The 27,679-nt window shown below is 36.4% G+C and overlaps 1 protein-coding gene across 3 annotated transcripts in view; it reads left to right on the top strand.

Annotated features, from left to right (window-relative positions):
* LOC115215571 (ubiquitin carboxyl-terminal hydrolase 46-like) overlaps window positions 1–27,259 on the top strand; it is an 86,189-nt gene extending 58,930 nt beyond the window's left edge. For 2 of the 3 annotated variants that reach the window (XM_029784774.2, XM_029784772.2), the window contains exons 3-9: window positions 8,128–8,347; window positions 9,958–10,038; window positions 13,702–13,835; window positions 18,834–18,994; window positions 20,434–20,566; window positions 22,098–22,241; window positions 24,293–27,259. In XM_029784774.2, coding sequence (XP_029640634.1) covers window positions 8,128–8,347; window positions 9,958–10,038; window positions 13,702–13,835; window positions 18,834–18,994; window positions 20,434–20,566; window positions 22,098–22,241; window positions 24,293–24,394 — 975 coding nt within the window. In that variant the 3' untranslated portion in view covers window positions 24,395–27,259. The remainder of the gene's footprint in view (window positions 1–8,127; window positions 8,348–9,957; window positions 10,039–13,701; window positions 13,836–18,833; window positions 18,995–20,433; window positions 20,567–22,097; window positions 22,242–24,292) is intronic. The other variant, XM_029784773.2, reaches the window with a different exon arrangement.
* The last annotated feature ends 420 nt before the right edge of the window (window positions 27,260–27,679 follow it).

The raw sequence follows: 27,679 nt of genomic DNA, 5'->3' as shown, positions 1-27,679 counted from the left end.
GGGGCTTGGTGACAGGAAGGGCACCTGGCAGTAGTAAACTGTGTCCTAATACATATTTTCAAGGTGGTGAGCTGGCAGAAACGTTAGCACACCAGGCGAAATGCTTAGCGCTATTTCATCTGCCACTACGTTCTGAGTTCAAATTTCACCGAGGTCAGTCCTTGTTTGTCCTCTCTGTGTTTAGCCCCTTGTGGGTAATAAAGAAATAAGTATTTCATCAGTTTTTACGTTCTGAGATCAAATTCTGCCTAGGTCAACTTTGCCTTTCATCCTTTCAGGGTCGATAAATTAAGTACCAGTTGCATACTGGGGTCAATCTAATTGACTGGCCCCCTCCCCAAAAATTTCAGGTATTGTGTCCAGAGTAGAAGAGAATATACATTTTTCTGACTCATGCGATCATGGAGACAGATGTTAAAATGATAATTTTTATAGAGTTTTCCTTTTTTTTCTTTCTTTCTTTTAACTTGTCTTTCTTTTAGTCATTTGAATTGTAGCCCTGGTGGAGCACTGCCTTCTAGGGTTTATTCAAGCAAACTAACCCCAATACATATTTTCAAGTTTGGTACTTAGTTTTTTTGGTCTCTTTTGCCAAACCGCTAAGTGACACTCATGTAAACAAATCAACACCAGTTGTGACGAAGTCGGGAGGGGACACATATATGTGACAGGCTTCAATACAGTTTCCATCTTCCAAATTTACTCACAAGGCGTTGTTTGCCTGGAACTATAGTAAACGAGACTTGCCTAAGGTGCCACACAAAATGATTTAGCCAAAATGCATGTGGTTGCAAAGCAAGCTGCATAAGCTTATAGCATGGCTGCACCTGTCGGGAAACCAACTTTACGACAGGAGGGTCGTCTACATTTCTAACCAGTTTCTCTGGCAGAATTATGTCTCTTGTCCAGTGTGATCACAGTGCCAAAACACAGTAATCCCCCACCATATCGCGGTTCACCTATCAGGGTTTATTATTTAAGCTTACACCGATTCCTCTATGGTGTTGTTTTGCATTTATAATAAAATGAATGCATACAAATTATAAAAATAACAAAAAAAGATGTATAGTACTGTTTCTACTTTGCGGATTTTTACCTATCACGGTGTGAGCGGGGTGTTGGAATGTAACACCCGCAATAGTCAAGGGATTACTGTACTGTGCCCCCCACCACTGATCTTGTTTCTTGCTTGCTATTTAGAAAATTTCCTTACACCCTCATTAATTAATTTAGTAATCAAAGATGTAGCATAATTAGATAATATATATATGTTACCTCATTTTCCCTGCCTCCTTTCCTTCTCTCACAAACACAGTATGGATGTCTCATTGAAAATACAAACTATGGCTGATGTGATCAAATTTCATGGAAGAATGTGTTGGGTTTTTTTTTTCTGTCACATTTTATGAACAGCAACACACACACACAACTCAGTTTCCACTCCTAGTCTTATATGCCCAGGCATGGCTGTGTAGTTTGGAAATTCTTTTTGCACCACTTAGTTTCCAGTTCAGCTCCTCTGCATATCATTTTAGGCCAACCAATGCCTCGTGAATAAATTTGATAGGGAGAAACTGTGGTGGAAACCCATCATACGTGCATGTCTGTTTTTGTGTCTGTGTTTCTACCGTTGTCCTACCACTTGACAACCAGGACTGGTTCATTTATGTCCCTGTAACCTAGCAGTTTGGCAAAAAAGGACTGATAGAATAAGTTCCAGGCTTGGAAAATAAATGCTGGAGTTGATTTGTTTGACGAGGTAGTGCCTCAGCTTGGCCACGGTCCATTGACAGAAACCAAAGATAATAGATTTGTCAACTTGAGGCCGTAGTAGAAGATACAGTGGAACGGAACCTGGTACTTTGTGGTCAACTACACATTCATCTTTGTATCTCTATAATCCCCAAGATAGCTCACTGAAAGACATGCCATTGATGATTTGATATCAAAGTTTAATGGAAATTGCTTAAGAGTAAGTTTAAAGTGAGAATGGTTTCCAGAACACTATTAGGCATAATCATGGCTATGTGAGAAGAAGTTTGCTTTTCAACCATAGGGTTTGGGGTTCGGTCCCACTACACTGCACCTTAGGCAAGTATCTTTTATTATAGCCCTGAGCTAACCAATGACTTGTGGATGGAACTGTTGGTAGATGGAAACTGTATTGAAGCCTGAAAATTACTATTTGTAAATCTCACGATGAGAGATATTTAACATCCACTGTTCCATGTATAGGTCAGATAGAGTTAAACGAAGCAGATTTTCTATAGCCAGATACCCTTCTTGTCACCAACCCATACTTGTTTCCAGGCAAAGTAATATTTCCTCCATGGCCTGGCATGTTTTTGCAGCATATTGGAAATGAATGACACTGTTTGTATGACAGTGACAATCATTTACAACTGCCTTGCAATGTCAAAACAAGTAGACATAAATGCACACACACACACATATACATGATGGGCTTCTTTCAGTTTCTATCTACCAAATCTACTCACAAGGCTTTGGTCATCCCAAGACAACTGAAACAGAAGATGTTTACCCAAGGTGCCATGCATATTTTTTATCTGATTCAATTAAATCATTAAATATTACCATTGTTCACTTTGCAAATTCACATATATTTATTTTTAAGTGTTCTGTTTTTATTCTTCCTTAAAAGTGCATTGAATAAGCAGCTAGACTCTAGCTTATTCTTTAAATAATAATAATATTTTAAAGAAAACTTCCCCACCACTGGCATCAAATTCCATCATAATTTTAGCTTAATTGCTAAATCAATATTTGAATTCATATCATGCAGAGAATTATTTTTATAATTCTTGTAGTATTTACATCCTTTGGAATATTTTTTCTAACTCCATTTTATTAGCTTAAGAAATATCTTCTTTTCCATTTCTATGACCTAATTGCTTTCTGATGTGTAAAGCTCTCCTGCCACATCTCTTCGTCTCCTATTGATGAAATTTCTATATAGTTCTTACTGCATCCCTTTATCAATTCAGTTCACTTTTATTGGGCCACAACCATTAAATATAGCTTTGCAAAACATTCTGAAGGTATAAAATAATAGTAATTCTGTTTTTTGTTGTAAACAAAATTCCAATAGCTGACCCTTGTGTGTGTGTGTGGGGGGGGGGGGCTGGTTGTCTTAAGATAGTGAGAGAGAGAGAGAGAGAGAGATCAAGTTGATGATCACATTTATTCTTCCACACTCTCCTAACAAATTCTCATTAAAGCATAAAGCAAAAAGTACCATCTTAGTTTTAGGTAGGAATGATAAAGTTGTATTACTTAATATTACTTCAAATGATTTAGAGTTTTACTCTTTCCCTCTCGTTGAAGTGATTTTAACGATGAGAGAATTAAGACAAAAGTAAATTTATTGAGCTCTGAAATATTAAATCAGATAACTCCATATCTATTAATCTGATATGCCACTGGCATATAGCATAGTGGTTAAGAGTGCAGGCTACTAACCCCAAGATTCTGAGATTGATTCCAGGCAATGACCTCAATAATAATAATAATAATAATAATAATATTAACAATAATAATAACATCGAAAAATAACTTAGGAATGAGAACTCAGGTTGGAATTTTCCCCAAGACACTTGATGAAGGCCGGAGGGTATATCAGTGGAAATGTTGTGTTAAAAACAAACAAAATGAGGACAAATATCCGTCAAATATAAATAATATACATAATTCCTCATCTCTCAAATATAGAACTCCATTCCTTTTGACCATTTTATTTGAAATTATTTAGTTATTTCTGTCAGTGTTCCAAACAAGTTGACTATTTCACCTCTCTTCTAGCTTATCATATCATTTTGCTTCCCAGTATGTGTGTCAATAAAGAGATAAAAGGAGCTAGACTGAGAAGTAGCAGTGTTGAAATCCTGTTGACCCTTTGTCCTTAGACAACATATATTGATGAACCCTTTTGATGTAAACCTTTCTGTTTGGAATTGATCTCGATTAAAATTTTCTATCTAAAGTTCATGTTAATCTATGTTCAAACACTATCTTGATTTTCTAAATTCTGTATTATTTTCAAAATTTATTGAAGCAAAGTGTATTTCAAGAGAAATTTGGTAACAAAAAGGGTTAAAGTAATTTCTTTAACTGGAGTTAATGGTTGATGCTTTGGAGTTTAAACTAAACCTACTCCATCCTTGATTCATATTGGCAACATGAAGTGGTTAATATTTTTTTTTTTTTATCCTCCACAATTACCAATAGGTATTGGAGTTTGCTGCAGAGCAGAGTTTATTCCACTTTTTCTTAAACAGCGGAGTGTTTCATCTCTCTCCCTTGACAGGATGTCATGTTATTGAACTTAGCACTCAACTCACTTGACAGTTATACAATATCCCCTACTGCTTCCCGTTGTGAAATGCACCTCGTCATGGTATCTATTTATAGCTAAATAACATGTCGCAGACATTGCACAAAGTTAGTGATGGAATGAACTTCCTTAACTCTTTGACCTAAATATTTAACCAGATGCAACTGTCTGGAAAAACAGAATAACAACAATGTGAATTTCATAGTTTTCATATTTTGTTCCATCCATTTTCTCTGCCCACTATTCCTTGGGCTGGTTAGGGTCCTATTAGATGCAAATGCCAATACACTTTCCAGCTCAATTCCCAAGTGTGACTAATTGAGATTATGGATATTTTCCAGCTTCTTGGTCTGTTCTTTGGTCTCCTGCCAGGTGGCTCAACTCGAAGGATTTGTCTTGTGTTCCTTCCTTTTGATATTTTAATTACATGTTCGTCATAGCAGAGCTGTGACCTCTCAATACATAGAAGTAGCAGCCCAAACTGGAGAGACCTCATGATTTCCAGGCTGTGCACCCTATCGAGTTTTGAGATTTGTTATATTTCATTTATCATCTGTGGTGTTATTAACGAGAGTAAACTTAATTTCAACCTCTATTTATAGGGTTGTCTACTTAAACAATTACTAACATAATATGAATGAGAGAAACCCAGTTTTATCTTAAGCAAAGAACTATATTTGTTTGTTTTTACATTGGTTTATTTTTACTATGCTAGACATGGGTGATTTCATATTACTGAGGGATTTTTATTTCCACACATTTTCAAAAGTGCAGACTATTTTTTAGCAAAGGACTGTCAATGAAGTTCACTGCTCAGTGCCATTTTAATGCATGCACTGAATGTAAACACACACACACACACACACATGATGGGCTTTGTGCTGTCTCTGGTCATCAGATTCACTCACACAGTATTGGTCTCCCTGGGCCTACTGTAGAAGGCACACTCGCCCAGGATGTCTTGCAATGGGACTGAATCCATAACCATGCGGTTGAGGTGTGAACTTCTCAATCACACAGCCATGCACACACACATATTATTTTTTTTTTACCTTGTTCTATGCTGTGAGAGCTCATTGGGCCATCTTCAAACAGTCCCAATATTGAATCAGTTTTTCAGTGAGAAGTTGGTAAAAAAAACCCGCCTCACCAAACCCTTGTCTATTTTTGGAGACAGGGTCACTTGATAAAGATTGATGTATTTGACTATTGCTACTGCTGACACCATTATTAATTTCTTTCAGTATTACCTAAATGGTTTTTATTTTGTGAAATTTGGAAAACTGACAAATGAAGTTGATTTGGTGAGATCTGAGCCCAGGGCATTGTGGTGGGGAGGCAAAGTAAATCTTAATCTCTACCATTATCATTAGGTTCAGTTTATTCTCTCTTTCTTTATGTGCGTGTGTATGTGTATGTGTGTATGTATGTATGTGTATATATGTGTATGTATGTATGTGTGTGTATGTATATACTGGTAACGTGTAACCCAGTACAACCTGTTGCATGGTCGGGTCGTTGGCGACTAAACCGGCAACCCCACCAAGCTTGCTTGGTGAGGAGGGTGTTTATTGGACACCCTGCAGGATGGAAAACAAAACCCGTCAAAAGGCAGAGGAACTCTAGAGAGTCAACGGCCATCCAATAAATATCTTAAGGATGTATCATGTGCGGGGACATAGAAATAATCGGACTGAATACCCGATCGCGCGGTTAAACCATTGGGAGTGAAGGACTCCCAGCCTTTGTTAGGGCATCCTTCTAGGAGAAGGTAACTCAGGTAACTGGGATAACTCCAACATAAAACCTGCGGCTTAGTGGTTACCGATGATGTTGACTTGTTCTTCTTTTCGGATTATGGCTGCTGTTGCTTAGTGAGTGGGATTGACTCAGTGCACAGCCTTTCCTCACTTAAAAAAAAATCTTCTTGCACAGGCATTGCACAATAACAACATTGATTAAGCTTCGTGCAATGGCCTTACTCGATAATGAGGGGGCAGCCACTATATATATATATATGGTCATCATCATCATCATTTGACGTCTGCTTTCCATGCTGACATGGGTTAGACAGTTTGATTGGAACTGGTAAACGGAAGAGCTGTACCAGGTTCAGAGTTTGATCTGGCTTGGTTTCTATGGCTGGATGCCTTTCCTAACACCAACCACTCTGAGAGTTTAGTGGGTGCCTTTTATGTATCACGGGCCATGACTACGATTTCACTTGGCTTGATGAGATTTCTCAAGCACAGCAAATCACCAAAGGTCTTGATCACTTCTCATCACTACACCCAACATTCGAAGATCATGCTTCACCACTTTGTCCCATGTTTTCCTGAATCTATCTCTTCCACAGGTTCCATTGCAGTTAGAGAATGGCATTTCTTGATGCAGTTGTCTTCACCCATACACATCACATGACCATACCAGACCTGTCTTCTCTCTTGCACGTCATATCTGATGCCTTTTATGCCTAATTTTTCTTTCAAGATGCTTACATTCTGTCATACTTACATTCTAGCAAAGCATTCTAGCTTCTTTCCTTTCAAGCTTTCACATGTTCTCTGCAGTCACAGCCCATGTTTCATTGCCATGTAGCATGGCTGTTTGCACATTGGCATCATACTATCTTCTTTTCACTGTGTGGGGGAAGTTCTTTGTTACCTGAACTTTGCCCAACCTTTTATTCTAGCAGCTACGCTCTCAGAGCATCCACCTCCACAGTAGACTTGGTCATCTAGGTAATGAAAGCTCTCAACTACTTCCAAGTATCCCTCCATGCATTTGATAGTCTATTTTCTGTACATTTCTAGTGTTTACTGTACCTGTACATCTGCAATATATATATATATTATCCGAAATGTATTTTTTTAAATATCCGTCACAGCTGGTCTTACCAATTGGTTTCATGTAAAGAATACAGTGGAGTGTTAGGTAACCATCTGATTATATAATTTTATGCTCATCAGAGTTAACCAATTTGGAAGGGAATATGGCGACTACTCTTTGTTGTCGGAGGTGGTTTATGGTCACTTAGATGACTCATGCATATATATATATATATATATAATATATATATATATAATATATATATATTGTGATCGTTACCAGCGTCGCTTTACTGGCATTTGTGCCGGTGGCACATGAAAAATTATTCAAGTGAGGTCATTGCCAGTGCCACTGGACTGGTTCGTGTGCAGGTGACATGTAAAAAAACACCATTTGAGCATGGCCATTGCCAGTACCGCCAGTCTGGCCCTCGTGCCGGTGGCACGTAAAAGCACCCACTGCACTCTCAGAGTGGTTGGCATTAGGAATTGCATCCAGCTGTAGAAACTCTGCCAGATCAGATTGGAGCCTGGTGCAGCCATCTGGTTTGTCAGTCCTCAGTCAAATCGTCCAACCCATGCTAGCATGGAAAGCGGGCATTAAACAATGATGATGATGATGATGATGATATGCATGTTCAGGCATGGCCATGTGGTTAAGAAGTTAGCTTTACAACCACATGGTTTGGGGTTCAGTCTCACTGTTTTTCACTTTGTGTCTTCGATTGTAACCCTGCTGACCAATGCCTTTGTGAATGAATTTGGTAGACAGGAATTGCCTGTTGTGTATGTCTGTGTCTATATATAATGTATGTATATGTATGAAGGTGTGTACGTATGTATTTATGTAATGTTTTGTTGGTGGGGTTTTTTTGTAATTGTTTTTGTTATGAAACTGTATTTGTTCCTTCAAAGTTGGTCAATGTATTTGATTTGTTTTCCTTTCAGTTTGGAAATACGTGTTACTGCAATTCTGTGTTGCAAGCGCTATACTTCTGCCGTCCGTTCCGTGAAAAAGTTCTGCAATACAAATTACAACAGAAGAACCAGAAAAAAGAAACACTGCTAACATGTCTTGCCGATCTCTTTTACAATATAGCCACGCAGAAGAAAAAGGTTGGCACTATAGCACCAAAGAAATTTATTACCAGGTTACGTAAAGAAAACGGTAAATTCCATTTCTTATATTGTTTTCCTTGAGGAATTTTATATTTTTCTGACATTGTTAATTAATATTTAATGAGAACAGAAAATAACTTTAAAAAAAAAATCTCATTTCAATTCTTTCAGTATTTCATATGGAAACAGACATTATTCAATATAATGTAAGACTGCGTTAAACTTGTGACAAGGGATACCTGAGGGGTTTGAAACAGTTTGGCCAAGCCTTTCTGGTGCTGTATTCTTTCTCTCTCTCTCCTCTCTAGCATCTAGTTATGTTTCAAATTTGAATTGGAAGCAGCTCAAGGTTTATAAACAAAATCGAACACACTTGCTCAAGGTATGTGTGTTGTTAGTTCATGGGTTGGCTATGGTTTTTAGGCATAAGAGAATATATTCTCTAAAGACCTGGTGTAAGAAAGCACCTGAAAGTAAGTCATAGTCAAGGTAGACAACTCACATAGGTCCCTTCTCAGAGCAACAGACATCGATGTTTCGTCATTGTTGTTACTTATCAATGCTGGACACCAAACAAAGCCTGCTGCAAGCTATATCACTGACTATGACTCTATGCTAAATGGATTAGGCACCATCTGCTGGCATGTACCGATTCATGCCATGCAAAAAATTCAAATATCAATTACAAGCAACTTGAGGTATATAAAGAGATCAAAACCACAACCAACCCACAAGCTAACAACACGAATACCTTGCCTGTGTGTGTTTGATTTTGTTTATTATTAACCCTAACCTGCCTTTCAAGTAAACAATCTCTTACTTCATACACCTCCAAAGGTACAAAGTGAGTGGACAATTTGTTGACAGAGATGACAACACAGCCACATGTGGCAGGCTTCTTTCATTTTCCATCTACTTGTGGTTTTGGTTGGCTTAAGATGGAAAGGACATTTGGTTGTAAAACAATGCCTTAATAATATATTCATAAAAACCTTCATAGCATGGAAAAACAGATGTAAAAAATCCAACAAATATCTTTAATATTGTTATGTACAACCATATTTATCACATGTGTACTTGGATGTGGGAAGGCCTTTCACTGCGCAAATAATCTCAGGAGAAAGTTTTCCTTGTACTCAATATGAATGGTAACAGACTGGGCTATGAATGATGATATCAGAATGTGAGACATGTTTCTGTGTCATTGCGAATCATCAGCTATGAATACAGAATTTGTCTTTCACAGTTCTATATAAATGATAGTTCTTATTTATAAGAATAGTAAATAACTCATTTATCCATGTAAATAAAATTTGGTCAAGCTGGAATTAAATAAGCAGAGTTGCACAAAGCAGCATTGAATTAAATATACTCCTGTACAATCGTATTTAACATATTCATGTACACTCGGGTTTGGGAGAGCCTTTTACTGCTGAAATTGTCTCAGGAGAAAATTTTCCTCACAGACAATATGTATGTAAAGACATTAGGCTATTTGATATTTGTAAGCGACAACATGCACACTGCTCAAAACCATGGAGCTCCCAAATCGGTACCCCACCACTGGATGTTGTTTAAAGCCATACCCAGGTCAGCTATATAATCACCATCATTTAACATCTGTGTTTGTAAGCTTCAGTAATTGTATTTGTTTTTCAGAGTTGTTTGATAACTATATGCAGCAAGATGCACACGAATTTCTGAACTATCTCCTAAACACTGTGGCTGATTTGTTGCAAGGTAAGACATTTTCTCATTCTCTCACACTATCTCTATCGAAGTTTCATGCCATGGCAGTGGTGGTGGTGGTGGACTTTATTGTTTCATAAGCACAACTAGATTGAAATATTTGTCATTATTGTCACGTGCACTTTTGCTGTACATTGATGATCTACAACAAAAGTCTGCCTGATTAAGTGGGAGTTCTCCCAGTGGATGAAGCCATAGCATTACTTGATTCTGGTTTTCTCATTGTGTTTTCTTGGCAGAGATATTGGGGCAGTTTGCCATTGACTTCCCCAACTGGATGGCCATTGGCCCACGAAGAGCACATCCACCTTTCAGCAAGTCTTGTCTTTAGTCCTACTGGGCATCTAGACATACTCCTTGCAAGAGTAGCAGGCTACTCAAGTGGGGGAGCTAGTTTAGTTACCAACCACTCAACTATGGAACTGGTGCATGTACAGGTTTCATCATCCTGTAATGTGATCCCTGACCTACCTTTAATTAAAATAATTTCTTTATTGAAAAAGAATGCAACTCCATAATTTAAACTGTACAATGAAGATCATATCTGGGACTATACAAGTGTCCAAGACATTCTTGAAATTGAAATAACAAGTGAATTATGGGAAGGACATTCAAAAGGGAACAACATGTTTTCTTCATTTGTTTGTAAGCCATTTCTCCTGTAAGTTAATGAGGAAAAAACCTCTAAGCAGTTGCTAGAGCTGCTGAAACTGATGGCCACATTTCTCTCAACTCACCTCCTGCTACTGTCTGCTTCATCAGGACTGAACTGGTACTAAACAACAACAATAGCCTTATCTCTAGGCAGGCAGCTCAATCAAACATTGATACTCTCATTCAGGGAGAATCAGGAACACACACACACATTGTTTTTACATGTGCTTTTTTTCATTTTGGCATGTGTCAGAGGAGACTTCTTAAGGTGGCATTCTATGGCCAGATGCTCCTTTTGAAGCCAACTAATTCTTGTTTTTAAGTGAGGTACTTTATTCCATGGTGTACATAAAAACCATGTCACCGCTTTCCAAGAGATGTCAGTGTGAAATTACCGAGAGGCAAACACTCTCACACACACACACACACTAATTTATATGGTGTGCTTTGATAGTTTCCACGTTGCAAATTTCATTCACAAGGCATTGGTCAGTCAGGCTATACAAAGCATCTGTTCATGGTACCACACAGTAGAATTGAACCTGAAACAACATGGTTGCAAAACAAACTTTTGAAATGCATGCTCATACCTGTACACTGTCACCATCACCATCATTTTATATCTGCTTTCCATGCTGGCATGAGTGGGATGAGTCATCACAGTTCTGGTCAGTTCCTATTTGTTGCCACTGTACCCCTAGATGGACCAAAGAATTGTTTCTTGTTCACACATATCATTTTTCACTTGATGCTTATGACTTGGTGTCTTTCCTGTCACCAACCAATTTACAGGGTACACTTTATTATGGCACCATCACTTGGGAGGTTGTCACATCTTCCACAAGACTAAAGAGTCTTCTTGGCCATACTTTATCTCCATTCTTTGCCGACCACTTTACAGAATAAACTGGGTGTATTTTGTCATAGCACCAGCACTAAGGAGCTTACCTTGTACCCTGTAACATGAAAGGGTCCTCATTGCCTTCTGCTCTATTAACATGGCTATGAAAATAAATAAAAGAGAGAGAGAGAGAGAGAGAGAGCAATGATAGAAGAAGAACCAGGTCAAGTGAGTGAAGGGAAGAAGAATGTGCTGGTAGAAACAGTGATTAAAATGAGAGGGTGATAGAGTGGTGGAGTGAGTGATGGGTGGTAACAGAGGTAGATGAATGATAAGAGTAAAGGATGGATGGATGTAAATATTGAGTGGCCTGGGAAGAGGGTATGATGACTAGCAGGAGAGAAAAGGTGATGGCAGATTGTGTGGGGTATGAACAGATCTTATGTAGTCCTTGGGTGGATATCATGGCCATCAGCATTTAGGGTCCTTGTTCCACATTGACATGATCTGATGGGTCCAAGGACTGCATCATGCCCCATGGTCTACTTTGAAAAGGCTTCTATGGTTGGATGCCTTTCTAATACCAACTACTTTACAGTTTGTACTGGGTGCTTTATTTGTGCCTGTAGGTAAATAGATAGATGGGTAGACAGACAGTCACTGCCTTGAATAGACCAACAGCAGGGTAATATACATCAAAATATTATAGCATTCACCGTTACCTGGTATCACAAGAGTCACTGACTATAAACAAGCCACTGGTACACATGACTGAACCTAGCATTTATAGTATAGAAGTATCTTTTGTGCTGATACTAGTGTCACATGGCCTGTCTAAAAGTACCCTTCAATTTTCAGGCAATATGCTGTGCTTCAGAAGACCTGTTAAGTCAAGTGAAGTTGTAGTCATGGCCAATGGCAGTCCCGCCTGACTGGCACCCATGCCGTGACACATAAAAAGCACCATGCAAGTGTGGTCGATGCCAGCTCAGTCTGACTGGCTCCTGTACCGGTGGCACATAAAAAGCACCTTTTGAACATGGCTGATGCCAGTGCCGCTTGACTGGCTCCATGCTGGTGGGATGTAAAAAGCACCCACTACACTCTCAGAGTGGTTGTCATTAGGAAGGGCATCCAGCCATTGAAACATTGCCAGATCAGATGGGAGCCTGGTGCAGCCTTCTGGCCTGCCAGTCCTCAGTCAAACCGTCCAACCCATGCCAGCATGGAAAGCGGATCTTAAACGATGATGGTGGTGGTGATGAGTAATACTGAAGCTGACACCTTCTCCACTTTGCACTGTAGATAGATCACTAAACAAATGATCTAGGTATTGAAACATAAACAGGCTAACGTGTTTATTTAGTGAACAGATGGATTGATAGATTGATATAGAGGTAGGTAAACAGGTATTTAGATTAATATAAATAGACCCGGGTATTTATATATAAGTGGGTGGATATTTGGATGGAGGAATAGATAGAAGCACAAGCAAGTTAGATTAGCTCTTCCATAGAATCAATCACAATTTGATAGAGAATTCTAATCATGTAAAGGGAAGTAATTGACAGATATGGTGTAAGTTTATATCGGAGCTTACCAACATGTTGACTACAGTCTTTTGATGTAACCTCTTAATATAAAAATGAAATATCTATTTGTTATTGTTTGCCCACATCAATGTTATGTTCAGGAAATAATTTTTTCTGATTCATGCCATGTTCAGAAATTATCAACCATCGTGCCAACAACCACCTTAAGCACCTTTTTGAGCTCCATGTATTTAACACACATGGGCATGCCTACAAAGTCAGAAAACAGCACAGCTCCCATGACTTTCGGAAACATTTTCTCACAAACTACCTGTATCAGTTGTTAGCTGTCAAAACATTGCATCCTTTAAAAAAACCCTCCATACTTCCTGAAATTCGCTAACACTACACCTGATACCCCCTCACTCTCCATACGCATGCACACATGTATATCATTACTCATACACAGTTCTCTTTCCTGACTTTCGTACATAATTCTGTGTACTGCACATGCACCTTTGATGAGTTGTAGTGTACTGTACACAATAATTCCATTATTATTAGTATAATAATTGAAATTCTTTGGCTGCTTTTGTTAGATGATTATGTTTGAGTTTTGTTTTAAAGCAGAGAAACAGGGTAACCGAAGTAAATCAACAGTTGGAGGTGTTGATATCCATCCAAAGGCTGCATCAACATGGGTTCATGATATTTTCCAAGGAACGCTAACCAATGAAACTAGATGTTTAAATTGTGAAACAGTAAGTCTTTATTTTCTAATTGTTAATATCATCACCATTGTCACTTTTTCATTACATGTGGCTCAAATGCAGCTGGCTAGCAGAATCAGTAAAGCATTGGAAGAAATGCCTGGTGGCATTTCTTTCAATGCTCTACTGATTCTAAGTTCAAAATTCTGCTGGAGTTGAGTTTGCCTTCTTTCTTTTGGGGTCAATAAAATAAGGACCAGTTAAGCCCTGGGGTTGATGTAATCAGCTAATCCTCTCCATCTAAAATTTTCTAGCCTTGTACCAAAATGGAGAATCCTTTTATCTGGCTTAGATGAATGTGCAGCACATTCACTCCAAGCACCCTTGATCTCTTTCTTATTTCCAACCAAACTTTAATTTCCTTTGCACTGATCAAGTTATCCAATCACTTCTTCATCACAACTCCTCATTACATCCGTATATGCTTCAGTTTTCCTTTTTCTCAAGGGGTATATTACAATCTTTGGAAACGTCCCACAGTGAGTCCCATTCCAGAAAATGGCAACCCTTCTGAAACTGCCAACTATTGTTGTTTCATTCACTTCCAATTTGTCAAAAAGTGAAGGAGACTGATATTAACATTATCCATCACTCTCTTTCTCACCTTAATGACTGTCAGTACAGCTTTTGTAAAGTAAGATCTGCTGGATATCTACTTATGGTACTCACCAGTGACATCTTACTCTCAAGAAATTTGATGAAACCAGTGTTATTGACCTCAAGATTTGCATGCCAGCCCTACAAACAAGCTTTGTTTACAACCATGTCTGACATGTGCAAATCTTTCAAAACTGCTACCTATGTGCTCTCTTCAATCAATCATTACCTTCCTGTCAGAACACAGTATATATATTGTGCGTGTTTGTGGAGTTCTCTTTGGCCTATCCTCTATCAACACTTTCTTGTTCTAGGTTTCGGTTTTGCCTACTGTACTCTTCTTGCTGTAAAACCTACTTGTCCTCACCTTCAGCAATGCCTCTTTTTCCATATATGATACCACCTTCATTCCTCTCCAGCAATCAAAGACCAGTAAATACATCAGCCCTTACAATAAACACTAGAGCTCGGGTGTGACCCACAGTAGTGTCATTTGACTGATTATCATAAAATCACTCACAAACTTTCTCCAATCTCTGGGCCACAAATGTGCCATCTTTTCTCCTTGTTTCTCTTACTGTTTCCACTATGACTTCTACTCTTGAGTTGGCTGTTCTCATACCATCTCCACCCAGGCACTCTCAGCCCACTCCTCATTCTTCTTCCCACTACCCATATTGTTTCCAATACTTCTAGGTTCCTCACTAACCACTATTCCAAGTCATTCTTGGAATGACAACAGTCTGAAATTTACAACAATGTAAAAGCAACATCAACTGGTCTTAGAGGGCCTGTAAAAGCCATGGACACAACCCTTTTCTTCTTCCAGACTAAACTGATGAAAAAAAATACAAAGATGTTTGTGTCATCATAGCACTTTTTACATGTTTCATACAGTTTTGACTTTTGCATGGAGACCAGACAAAACAAAACAAAACAAAAACCCTGTTATCAACAAAGGTAACAACTCCGTAAACTTCTTCCATGCCGTTCTTACTCCAGATTCTCTCATGCCCTCTGTGAAATGTATGAACATACTTGATAAGTATTAATGTCCCCATAAAAGACTCACTGCTTATACCTGGCATCATGGCAATTAAGCTGGTGAAGATACAGGTCTTTTGCAGGTAACTTCTCCAGAGAGAGATTAAATATCTATTATCGACAGAAAAGTGAAGTAATACAAGCAGAATCGTTAGCACGCCAGGTGAAATGCTTAGTGGTATTTCATCTGCTGCTATGTTCTGAGTTCAAATTCCGCTGAGGTCGACTTTGCCTTTCATCCTTTTGGGGTCGATTAAATAAGTACCAGTAGCCACTGGGGTTGATGTAATCAACTTAGTCCCTTTATCTGTCCTTATTTGTCCCCTCTATGTTTAGCCCCTTGTGGGCAATGAAGAATCAAATATGAAGACTTAACCTATAAGCTTGCAGTGAATCTCTTTATATACAGCAAAATGTATATATAGTGTGCAAGTGGTGTGACCTTGCACCAGCTGCATCAATTTACAGCTGTTGAATCAGTCCATAAGCACACCCATTTACTGATTCAGTGTGAAGTCTGTGGTAAGTGCAGAGACTAGCAATGCATTGGAGAGACAAGTGTTGTTTGCTCTGGTCACTGTGGTAATTCCTTGGAGATTTATCTGCTCCTCTTTTACCCTCTGCCATAAATTTTGATGTTTTATCTTCATGACTAAAGATGTGCAGAATGAGGTTTTTTACACAATTCACATTATATATGTGTGTGTATAAATTCTCTAAATATAAGCATAATTATAATTAGGGTTCAGCAAACTTTGCTTCACCACATACCGAAATTTAGAAGTAGTAGTTAAATACTATTCCACTATCATAAGATATCTCCCAGACAGCAATACTCTACAACTCATGCAGGCAAAGAGAAAAAATAATGAATCCACCCGGCTTTGATAAACTATATATGCATTTCTGGGTTAAAAAGATGAAAAAAGATGTAAAATCATATTTCTACTCACTTATTCCCTTCATCAGTATAGCATTTCAATTTTAAATTTGAGAGCACTGATAATTAACATACGTTAATTATCAGTGCTCTTAAATTTAAAATTGAAATGATATACTGATGAAGGGAATAAGTGAGTAGAAATATGATTTTACATTTTTTTACATCTCTTCAAACCAGAAATGCGTATATAGTTAATCTTTCTCTTTGCCTCTGTGAGTTGTAAAGTATTGCTGTCTGGGAGATATCTTATGGTAGTGGAATCTCTTATTATAAAAGGCAGATTTTATCTGCCTCCCTTTGTCTCTTATAGAAATCTACAATATAGGATTTCTTCAATTACAATTTACCTAGCATTTTTAAGAGTAGAGATGCATCGGGTCGTGCCAGGTCCGGTTTTTAAAATTTCAACCCCAATTAAGCAAAATTTAGAGAAAACTCACATTGTGGTGTCTAAGTCAAATGCTTTTCTTAGTGTGGGCTACAGCACATGCACACACACACAAACGGAGCGAACTGTTTGACTGACGCTATCACCCTAATTTCTCCTCCTTTCTCTTTGCAAGTGTGCAACGATTAAAGTGAAAGTAATTCACTTTTTGTAGTGAGTGACTCTTTCACTCTGCATTCCCACTTCCTCTTTACACACATAGACACGCAAATATATAAATAAAATTGTAAGCTAATGTGTGTGTGTGTGTGTGTGCATGCGTGTGTGTGTGTGTGTGAGTGTGTGACAGGAAAGTTTTTTAGGACGAATATAAGACCTAAAGTATATCCAAGTAGCAGAAAGATCGCCCAAAAGTGTATATAGATATTTAAATGTATTTATATATTCATCTATACACAGATGTATGTATAATGTGTGTGTATATATTTCCATAGAGGTAACCTTTCACTCCATACAAAGTTTTTTAGGACGAAAATAAGATCTAAAGTTATCTCTAAGTAGCGCAAAGATTGCCCAAAAGTGTATATAGATATATAAATGTATTTATATATTCATCTATGCACACATGTATGTATAACGTGTGTGTATATATTTCCATAGAGGTAACCATTCACTCCATACAAAGTTTTTTAGGACGAAAATATTTATATATAAAAGAAAGGTTGTGTGTCTGTCTACTCCGATTTAGATTCCTAACTACTCCCACATTTTGCGATGCAGTTTAACCAAAACCGGGTATCTTATAGTCGTGATTCATATCGAGCCCTTCTGGGTATTAGCGCGCGTCTACGATGAGTCTACGATTTTACAAATAATTTACCATCATTTTTTTCCATTTTAATGCATATTTTTTTTAATAAAGGGAAGTAACTCACAAACTTCACACCAATATGCGTGCTCATATGCGACGTAATATCACATCAGCCGCATTTCCTCACACCCTCCTTGCACTTGGCGAAGGCAAAATACCAGGGGATGAAAATGGTAATATTGCCATCGATTCCATTTGTACCATTGTTAAGATGCCTTCTGATCTCAGAGATGCAGTGTTCCCAGATCTACAAGCTAATTATCAGAATATGGATTGGATTGGCAAAAAGGCTATACTGGCCCCGAGGAATAAAACTGTTCACCATATTAATGATGAAATGCTAAAACTCATTCCTGGGGAAGTCTATGTATATCAGTCTATCGATACAACTTCTGACCCAGAGGACGTCATCAACTATCCATAGAGGTACTCAATTCCTTTGAGCACCCCGGACTACCACCACACTTTCTCAAACTTAAAGTTGGTGCCCCTATAATGCTCATCAGAAATTTGGTTCCCCCAAAACAATGCAATGGCACACGTTTGATCGTTAAGTCCTTATCTCCCACCGTAAACTTATATCAATATTTGCCTGAATAATCATCATAATTCAGTGCAATCATTAACAGTACTTTCAAGCAATTCAGCCCCGAGCAACGCCGGGCAATTCTGCTAGTAGTATTTAATTGGTATTTCTAAATTTTGGTATTTGGTGAAGCAAATTTTGCTGAACCCTAATTATAATTATGCTTTATAATTATAGAATTTTTGTATAACGTAACCGATAATGGTTCTTTTAATATACCAAACTACTTGGTAAAATGATTCATTATTAATTGATTAATTAATTTTACCCTTTATTATTATTTATATATATATGTATGTGTGTGTGTGTATATATATATATATATATATATATATATATATATGCATATATGTGTATATATGCATATATGTGTATATATATATATATATATATATATATATATATATATATATATATATATGTGTGTGTGTATATGCATATATGTATATATATGCATATATATTTACATGTGTGTGTATGTAAATCTTTATATTTTTAACATAGGATTACACCTCTAATTGTATGACTTTGAAATGATTTATTATGTCATTGTATTTCAGGTCAGTAGTAAAGATGAAGATTTTCTAGATTTATCTGTTGATGTTGAGCAGAACACATCAATAACCCATTGTTTACGAGGTTTTAGTAACACAGAGACGTTATGTGCTGAACATAAATATTACTGTGAGGTGTGCTGTAGTAAACAGGAGGCTCAAAAAAGGTTTGTTGTCATTCCAGTGATCATAACCAGCTTAAACTTACACTTCGTACCATGTTCTCCATTTTTTTTTTGTTTGTTTGTCTTTTTGTCTTTGTTGCCTTATACATTCACTAGCTTTCTTACAAAGGGCTCTAATAGTCTTAGCTTAGACTGTTTTGGGGCCAATGAGATTGAACCATCTCAAGTGTAACTGCCCGAAATGGTCATGACTTCTGGGACTTGACTAATGAAAGAAAACCAGGAATGACCTGTTTTTTTTTTTTTTGCCTGTCCTTCTTATTGTTGTTTCTCTTGTCCACCTTTGTATTGTCTATCTAACCGAACGTTTTAATGCCCTCCATTGCTTTTTGTTCCATTTATATATATGTATATATATTTATGTCAAGTTGTATGTAAAAGCAATTTAACATTAAACTGAAGGATTACTTGATGCATTTTAATAGGATAATATGAGAATATTTATTTAAGTTTTGCAAGCGAAAGATTGAAGTGACTTTGAAATTTTGGCTTGTTTGTCCTCATCAGACTAATGAAAATAAAGAAGTCTAAACTTCAAAATCAGTGTCATTTTCTTTCTTGTAAAGGCTAACCTTGCTGTCTTCCATTCAGTTTTCGTGTTTATCTTCAGCTTTGGTCGTGAATGTTAGGTAATGACCGAAAGAGTATGATTATGAATACAAGCTGCCACCAGGGGGTTCCTCTGATGGATCTCTGGTGTAATGTTACTTGACAGGGTGCAAAGCTTGGAGATCAGTCTGTGTCTCTAGGTCAAGCTTCTACTTCTCTCTGCATTGAGAGATCACAGCTCCAGTGCTATGGACATGTATTTAGAATGTCTCGGGAATGAATTGCAAAATGGATTCTTGAAGACAAACTGACTGGTTGGAGACCCTGAGGGTAGAACAAGGTGGTTAGTAATATTTCATAGTCTCAGTTTGTCACACTTGAGAATTCAACCAGAAAGAGTTAAAAAAAAAGGTACGTGTGTACATACACACACTGGCTGATTACTTCAAAGTCACTGTCAGTACTAATCTTGTTAAAGAATAATTTGTATTCTACCAAATGTATTGGGCAATCCTTCAGTTTGATGTAAAATTGTTTTTATTGTCAACATAAAAACAAACATTGTATCTCTGTAAGAGCATTCTTTAAAATATGTAAGATTAAAAAGACAAAGTGCTGACATTATTGATTTTTATCCCTTAAGCATTCACTTTACTCTCTCAAATGTATGTGATTATATATTTTCAAAATGACACTGTAGGGTAGGTGTGAGAGGTAGAATCTGACCACTTTCAACATGAAACAGGTAGAATATTTGAGCCAGATATGACCAGTTTAAATGCTAAAGAGCTAAAGATTTTTTGTGTAACATTTTTTTAAAACAGTATTTTTTAAATAAATGATTTAATTTCATATGAATTCTTTTGTTTTAGAATGCGAGTAAAAAAATTACCTCAGATTCTTGCCTTGCACTTAAAGCGTTTCAAATATATGGAGCAGTTGAACCGCTACACAAAACTTTCCTACCGAGTTGTATTTCCTTTAGAACTACGTTTATTTAATACCGTAAGTACTCCTGTTTATCACCACTAAAAACATGGTACACACACACACACACATATATATTCTTAACGTTAAAAGCACCATCCAAGTGTGATCATTGCCAGGGCCGCTGACTGGCTCCCATGCTGGTGGCACGTAAAACATCATTTGAGTGTGATCGTTGCCAGTGTCGCCTTACTGGCACATGTGCCGGTGGCATGTGAAAAACAACATTCAAGTGTGGTCATTGCTAGTGCCGCCAGACTGGCACCTGTGCAGGTGGCATGAAAAAACACCTTTTGAGCGTGGTTGTTGCAGTATCGCCTGACTGGCCCTTGTGCCAGTGGCACATAAAAAATACCAACTACACTCTTGGAGTGGTAAGCGTTAGGAAGGGCATCCAGCTGTAGAAACATTGCCAAATCAGATTGGAGTCTGGTGCAGCCTTCTGGCTTGCCATCCTCAGTCAAACCGTCCAACCCACACCAGAATGGAAAGTGGACGTTAAACGATGATGATGATTCTTAACAATGTCCTCTCCACCCACAATTCACACACACACACACACATATATGTATATCATTGCTGCTGCCATTATTTCATTGCCCACTTTTCCAAAGCAAACATTTTAACAATATAGCCAAAGTTTACACAAATTCAATCAATGTATAAGAAACTACACAGACGCCAAATATATTCAGTTTCAATTCTTGAAAATGAGACTGTGAAGGTCTGGAAACATCAGATATGGATTTAGGAACTCTATTGTTCCAAACCAATTGTAAAAAGCTAATAAAAAATATTAAAAAATATAAAGCATAAAAGATAGAACATGAACATAGTTGTGTATTTAATAAAACACATATATACATAGTAATTTTTTCTTGTATTTATTAAGATTTAACTGTTAACATTGTATTACTATAACAATGTAGACTTTATTAGGGAAAACTAAATTATATACACTAGTTGAGAATTTTTGAACAAAATTTAAGCTAATCTCAATATAATTTTGTTATTGCCAATGTGGCATCGTATGTCTTGATACAATGCCAGCATTAATCTCAATGTTTAACTGCAAATCATTGGACTAAAGATTAAAGGATTCCAGCAGGACTAAAACAAGACTTCCTGTTAAAAGGACAGATAAATCAAACCTAGGATCAACAACTACCTTGCAGTAGTGAATGGAAATCTTCAAGATGGACAGTATATAAACAGATTTACAGCTCACACTGAATAGTGGTTGGTATTAGGAAGGGCATCCAGCCGTAAAAACCTAGGCTAAATCAGACTGGTGTCCTGTATATCTCCCCAGCTTGCCAGTTCTGGTCAAACCATCCAACCCATGCCAGCATGGAAAGCGGACATTAAAAGTTGATGTCGTCTAATCTATTGCTACAATTCTTGTATTTCTGTCAATCATAGTCTTTAACAAAAAAAGAAAGAAAATAATTAAAATGAAAAAAAGCAATTAGATTGTGATTAAAAAGTTACTTTGTTTTTTCAATGTTTCTAATTAATTATGCATCTCATTTATTCTGTTGTTTTTCAGTCTGATGATGCATATAATCCGTACCGACTGTATGACTTGGTAGCAGTGGTGATTCATTGTGGAAGTGGACCTAACAGAGGCCACTACATCAGCATTGTTAAAAGCCATGGCTTCTGGTTACTTTTTGATGATGATATTGTTGATGTAAGTTGTGGCAGTTTTCTGGTGGGGTTTCTTTATTTTAACCCTTGTTTCTCCTGTTCCTCCTTCATTTGTCTTTTTAAAATATAAACACCTTTGTAAATACAGCACAAATAGAATAATGTGTTACAGGCCATGTAAAGATCAGTTTTTAATTTAGTCGTTGTATGTGGATTACATGATATTGCAGTAAGAAGGTCAGTTGTTAATTTGACCACTGTAAACACACACACACACACACAGATAAGGAAGGACATGGATAGAAGATTGAATTTCATGCAACATCTGTGAGCTTAAGGTTCTGAACTGTTGTCACAAATTGAAATTTTACTGCTATAACTGTGATGATCTTGTAAACTATTTACATTATTTACATTTGATGGATATTTGTCCTCATCTTGTTTATTGTTAACATGTTTCGGCTGATATACCCTCCAACCTTTATCAGGTGTCTTGGGGGAAATTTCGAACCATGGTTCTCATTCTTAAGGTAATTTTCGATGTTATTATTATTATTCAGGTCACTGCTTGGAATCAAACACAGAATCTTGGTGTTAGTAGCCCGCGCTCTTAACCACTACGCCATATGCCTGTGGGTATATGGTGTAATGGTTAATTATTACTATTCAGTGACCTGAATAATAATAATAATAATGATAATAATAATAATGACAATGATAATAATAATAATAATGATAATAACAACAACATCAACAATAACAATAATAATAATAATAATAGTATCAAAAAATACCTTAGGAATGAGAACCCATGTTCGAAATTTCCCCAAGACACCTAATGAAGGCTGGACAGTATATCAGCTGAAAAGTTGTGTTAACAACAAACAAACTGAGGACAAATATCTGTCAAATGTAAATAATGTACATAATTCCTCTTCTCTTAAATATAGAACTGTATGATCTTGTAAAGTTTTCTTTTTTAGTAATTTAATCAGTTTGCGACATATTTTATTCCATCTTAACTTTTGAATGCTCTTCATTGACTGCCATTCTCTCTTCAATTTTGTCTCATGAAACTAAAAATTATGCTCCACTTGTATTTCACAGTTGACTGTTCAGTGATAGGAATGTCATTGCTTATCTACATAAAACAACCAAACTATTTCCACCCACCCAAATATGGGGAAATAGATGTTTAAAAATACCAAAAATATTTGCTAAACCTTTTTCTTGGATCAGTTGTTGGACCCTAAACCAATGTTGTTTGAGAGTTTGTGACTCTCTAAAAGCACATTTTTGTTTTCTGTTTATATTTCCTTCAGTTTATATTTTGGTCCTACTAGCAATATCTGATATCTTAGATATTACAAAATTCTTAACTCAGCGAAAAATATTTCTTTTCAATTTATTAAAGAATTATTATGGAAACCACCATAACATAGCTAGAAGATATTCTTAACAATTGTGAGATGAAAGAATCAAACAGCAACCAATATTTAAAAAAAAAAACTCTTATTATGAACAAACTGATAGACTTGACTTCTATACTTCTCTTTCTTATAAACTTTTACTGTTTTCTATAAAATTTATTTGTAGAATTTCAAGTCTTAGTTTTTTTTAAAAAAACTTTCATCAATCGTATCCAACTAAATTAGGAACGATTTATTGTAGCCATTAATTAATATTTCTATGATGTCTCTCCTAAGCATGCATTACTAACAAAATGAAACTTGCAGTAAAGATTATTTGCCAACATAACATGGCAGTCCTGGTTTATGACGAATGTTGCTGTAATTTAGCCCCAGCTGGAGACGATGTCTCCTGGGGCTAAATTACAGCAACATTCGTCATAAACCAGGACTGCCAGGTTATGTTGGCAAACAATCTTTACTCCAAAGTACTCTTGCTGAATATTTCTCATTGTGAGATTTACTAATAGTAATTTCCTAAAATGAAACTTGTTAGGTTCACTACATTAGTGTGACACCAGAGTAGTCAATAGATTGCACCCATGCTCTTTAATTTTGTTTCACTTATTGCTACAAGTTTACCTTGAATTTTATTCTAAATTTGTTTTTCTTATTTATTTTACAGAAAATCGATGCAAGTGCAATAGAAGATTTTTATGGTCTTCCCTCAGATCTCCAAAAGAATTCCGAATCTGGTTACATTTTGTTTTACCAATCATGGGAATGAGAACAGTGCAGCAGCTGCAGTTGTTAAATGACTTTAAATCTTTCTAGAAGACATGTTCTATGACCTGTTCCATTATCGGACTAACCAGTGTTTGGGTGAATGCAAGATCACTCCGAAGCAATACAGATTTTGCATCAACGGGGCTTTCAGTTTTTTCCCCCCCTGAAACCTCTTGTTAGCAATGAAGCTGGTTTGGTTGGTTTGTTTCTTTCTTCAGCACATCTTCTACTAGCTACTGCTGCTGCCCCCAGCTCTTTTTACATCTAGATGTTGTTGTTGTTATTGTACAGAACAACAACATTACCAAAGACCACAGTCACAACAACAACAATACTAGTTATATAACAGAAACAAACAAAGCATCTGAAAGAGGTAAATGATGTTATGAAGCGTTCTTTTCCTCTTCTTTGTTCCCTGTGAAAAGCTGAAAACTACTTCTGAGCTTACTGCTGAGAAGAAAACCTCAGACTGAGCCCATTGTGACTACTTACAAACTAGGTAAAGATGGAAAATAACAAAGCACCTACTAGTCTAACCTGCCAAACTGTTGGTCTTACAAGGAGGATTATGCTAAAGTCTATGCTCAGCTAACAGTCTTATATGGAGGTCTATCTAGAATCGTCAGTCTTACATGGAAATCCATGTAGAACTGTCAGTGTTACATGGAAGTCTATTACTGAATGGTCAGCCTGTCTTGGAAACCTATCCAAAACTGGCAGTCTAGCATGGAAGTCTATTCACAATTGTCAGTTTAACATGGTAGTCCAATTAGAACTGTCAGTCTTGTATGGAAGCCTGTCCAGAACTGTCAGTCTATGTATCTATCCAGAACTGTCAGTCTAATATGGAATACTACGCAGAACTGTCAGTCTTGTATAGAAGTCTATTTACAGAAGAATCAGTCTAACTGGATGCGTCTAGTCTAATATGAAAGTCTATCCAGACCTCTCAGTCTTAATATAGAAGTTATTCTTGAGCTAACAGTGTTATGAGTAAGTCTATGTCAATGTCTCTACTGAACTATTAGTCTCACAAAATGACTTCAGACGACAGTTCTTCCCTAGTGAAGTTTATTCTCAGTTTTTGCTGGGCTGAGAGTTTTATATAAAAGTTTTCAATAATCAGCTGTAATCTATGTTAAGTCGTCTATCAGACCCCCACCCCCGCCACCAGATTTTTATATGAATATTTATTTACTCTATTTATGAATTAGCTCTCAAAGTTTTCTTTTAATAATAACTATAATAATTTTTCGTATGTAATATATTCAGCACGTTTATTTAAAAAAAAACATGTCATTTTTAACTATTAATGGTTGAAAACATTTCAAGTAACTCCCCTCTTTTTTTTTTTTAATCCTGTTTTTTTTTTCTTTTCTAATTATTTCCTCAACTTCTATTTGCCTTTTGTGGGCTGTTCTTTGTAATATTTGCAAGAAAAACCATTGGCAGCAGTAATACCCAGTATGTAGAATAATTTTATCATCGTCTTGTGAAAAAAAAAAAAAACCAAAAAAAAACCAAAAAAGAAACTTTACCAAATTTTTAAATAATCTGTTTAAGATTCCACAATAAAATATGTGTGACCTTGGTTGATATATGCACGACAGTAGCTACCGCAGTGATCAACTATTATCATATAGCAGGACATGTGATATTCTTTATTTGAAGTTGATGTAATTCTCATCTATTTGTTGGTTCTTCCCCTGCTACAGTAACAGTTTTGTGAAATTATGAGTAATTTTTTCTTCCCCCCCCCCCAACCCATTGTTAAATAATGTGTTGACATCAAGATGTATCGAGTTTTGTTTCCTTGTTGAAGTGTTCCCTTTGTTTGCCGTCATTATTCTTCAATATAAACCCCCTACCACCACCACTACCATCATGGCTACATCTTCAGGGTCTGCCCTTTATTTTAAATTATATTGCTAAAAAGGGGCCACTATGTTAAAGTTCGTTGCTAATTGAAATCACCTCGATCTAGGGGAGATAACTTCGCTAATGTTTTTTTGGCAAGTTTTTGGGTGTTTCGTGGCGGTGTCAGAATTTGTAGATTTGGTTTGCATCTGGTACGAGATTCCATTTATTGTTTAATTTATCTTTCTGTGCCTTTCTCTCCTCCTCGATCTATCGGTATGTCTTTCCTTTCAAAACTAGAACTATCTTACAAGTGATATTTTAAACGAAATGTGTGTTTTACACATAAAAAAAAACATTGATATTCTTCAAATTTAAGGGTTTTTTTAATACTTAATATAATAATTTATTCACTGTAGATTCTACAGAAAAAGGAGAAACTATTGACTGACATCTATTACATCCTCACTAGAGCTAATAATATATATGTGTTCATATTGTAAATCATTAGCAACAGTTCTACAGATCAGTTTTAATTAATTTATACCAATTATTCTAATATCAAAGAAACTGTCCCTTCCATGAGTCATCCTTTCTAACTTTCAATAGATTTAATTTTCACTTTCTGGTCCCGGTCAATTTAAGCTATTTACTTCAGTAATGCCTCTTATATCAGTTCAAAATACAACCAGGATCCACTTTGCTTTTCATTTTTTCCAGAGCTGATAAAATAAGTACCAGTCATCTACTGTTGCTTATTTAATCTTTTGCCTGTCCCGTGTATCCCGTGTGATTCACAGGACATACTTTCCTCACGTCCATGCATTCATATTATGATACACATTCCCAATTTTTGTCAACCACCAGAGTAAATTGAGACTTAGGAAAGAGAAGCTTTACATTACTTGGAACATATGAAAGATGGTCTAACTAAAAGTCTGAAAACAAGCATGGACATTTAAGACAAAGTTATGAAAATGCTTTGGATGGGCAAAAAGTTAATTAATCCCCAAAATGACCATATCTAAACTATATATCTCAGATTGAAGCCTACAACTCATTCAGTTATATACCAAAATTAGGTATTTCTCATTTGTTTAATTTACATGAACAATAATTAATTGACAATTTATTTTCTATATTTTATATAAAACTCTCTACTTTTAATTAGTATTGGTTGTGATGAGAATGAATCAACACTAGGCTAGCTTCTATAGTTACCATCACCTGTCTTTATAAGAGCCCTAATAAACAGGGACGTTTTTTTTTTCAGAATTCTGCTAAATAGTATTTCTTTAAATGGTGTGTATGTATATATATATGTATATATATATATATATATATATATATATATATATAAAGTGATTGATAGACAATATTCTAATCAATGAAATCTAATTTTAGTTTCTACTCTAATCACTATTTCCTT

The sequence above is a fragment of the Octopus sinensis genome, linkage group LG9 (genome assembly GCF_006345805.1).
Source record: "Octopus sinensis linkage group LG9, ASM634580v1, whole genome shotgun sequence".
NCBI classification, from domain to species: domain Eukaryota; kingdom Metazoa; phylum Mollusca; class Cephalopoda; order Octopoda; family Octopodidae; genus Octopus; species Octopus sinensis.
This window is presented reverse-complemented; position numbering and strand designations above follow the sequence as displayed.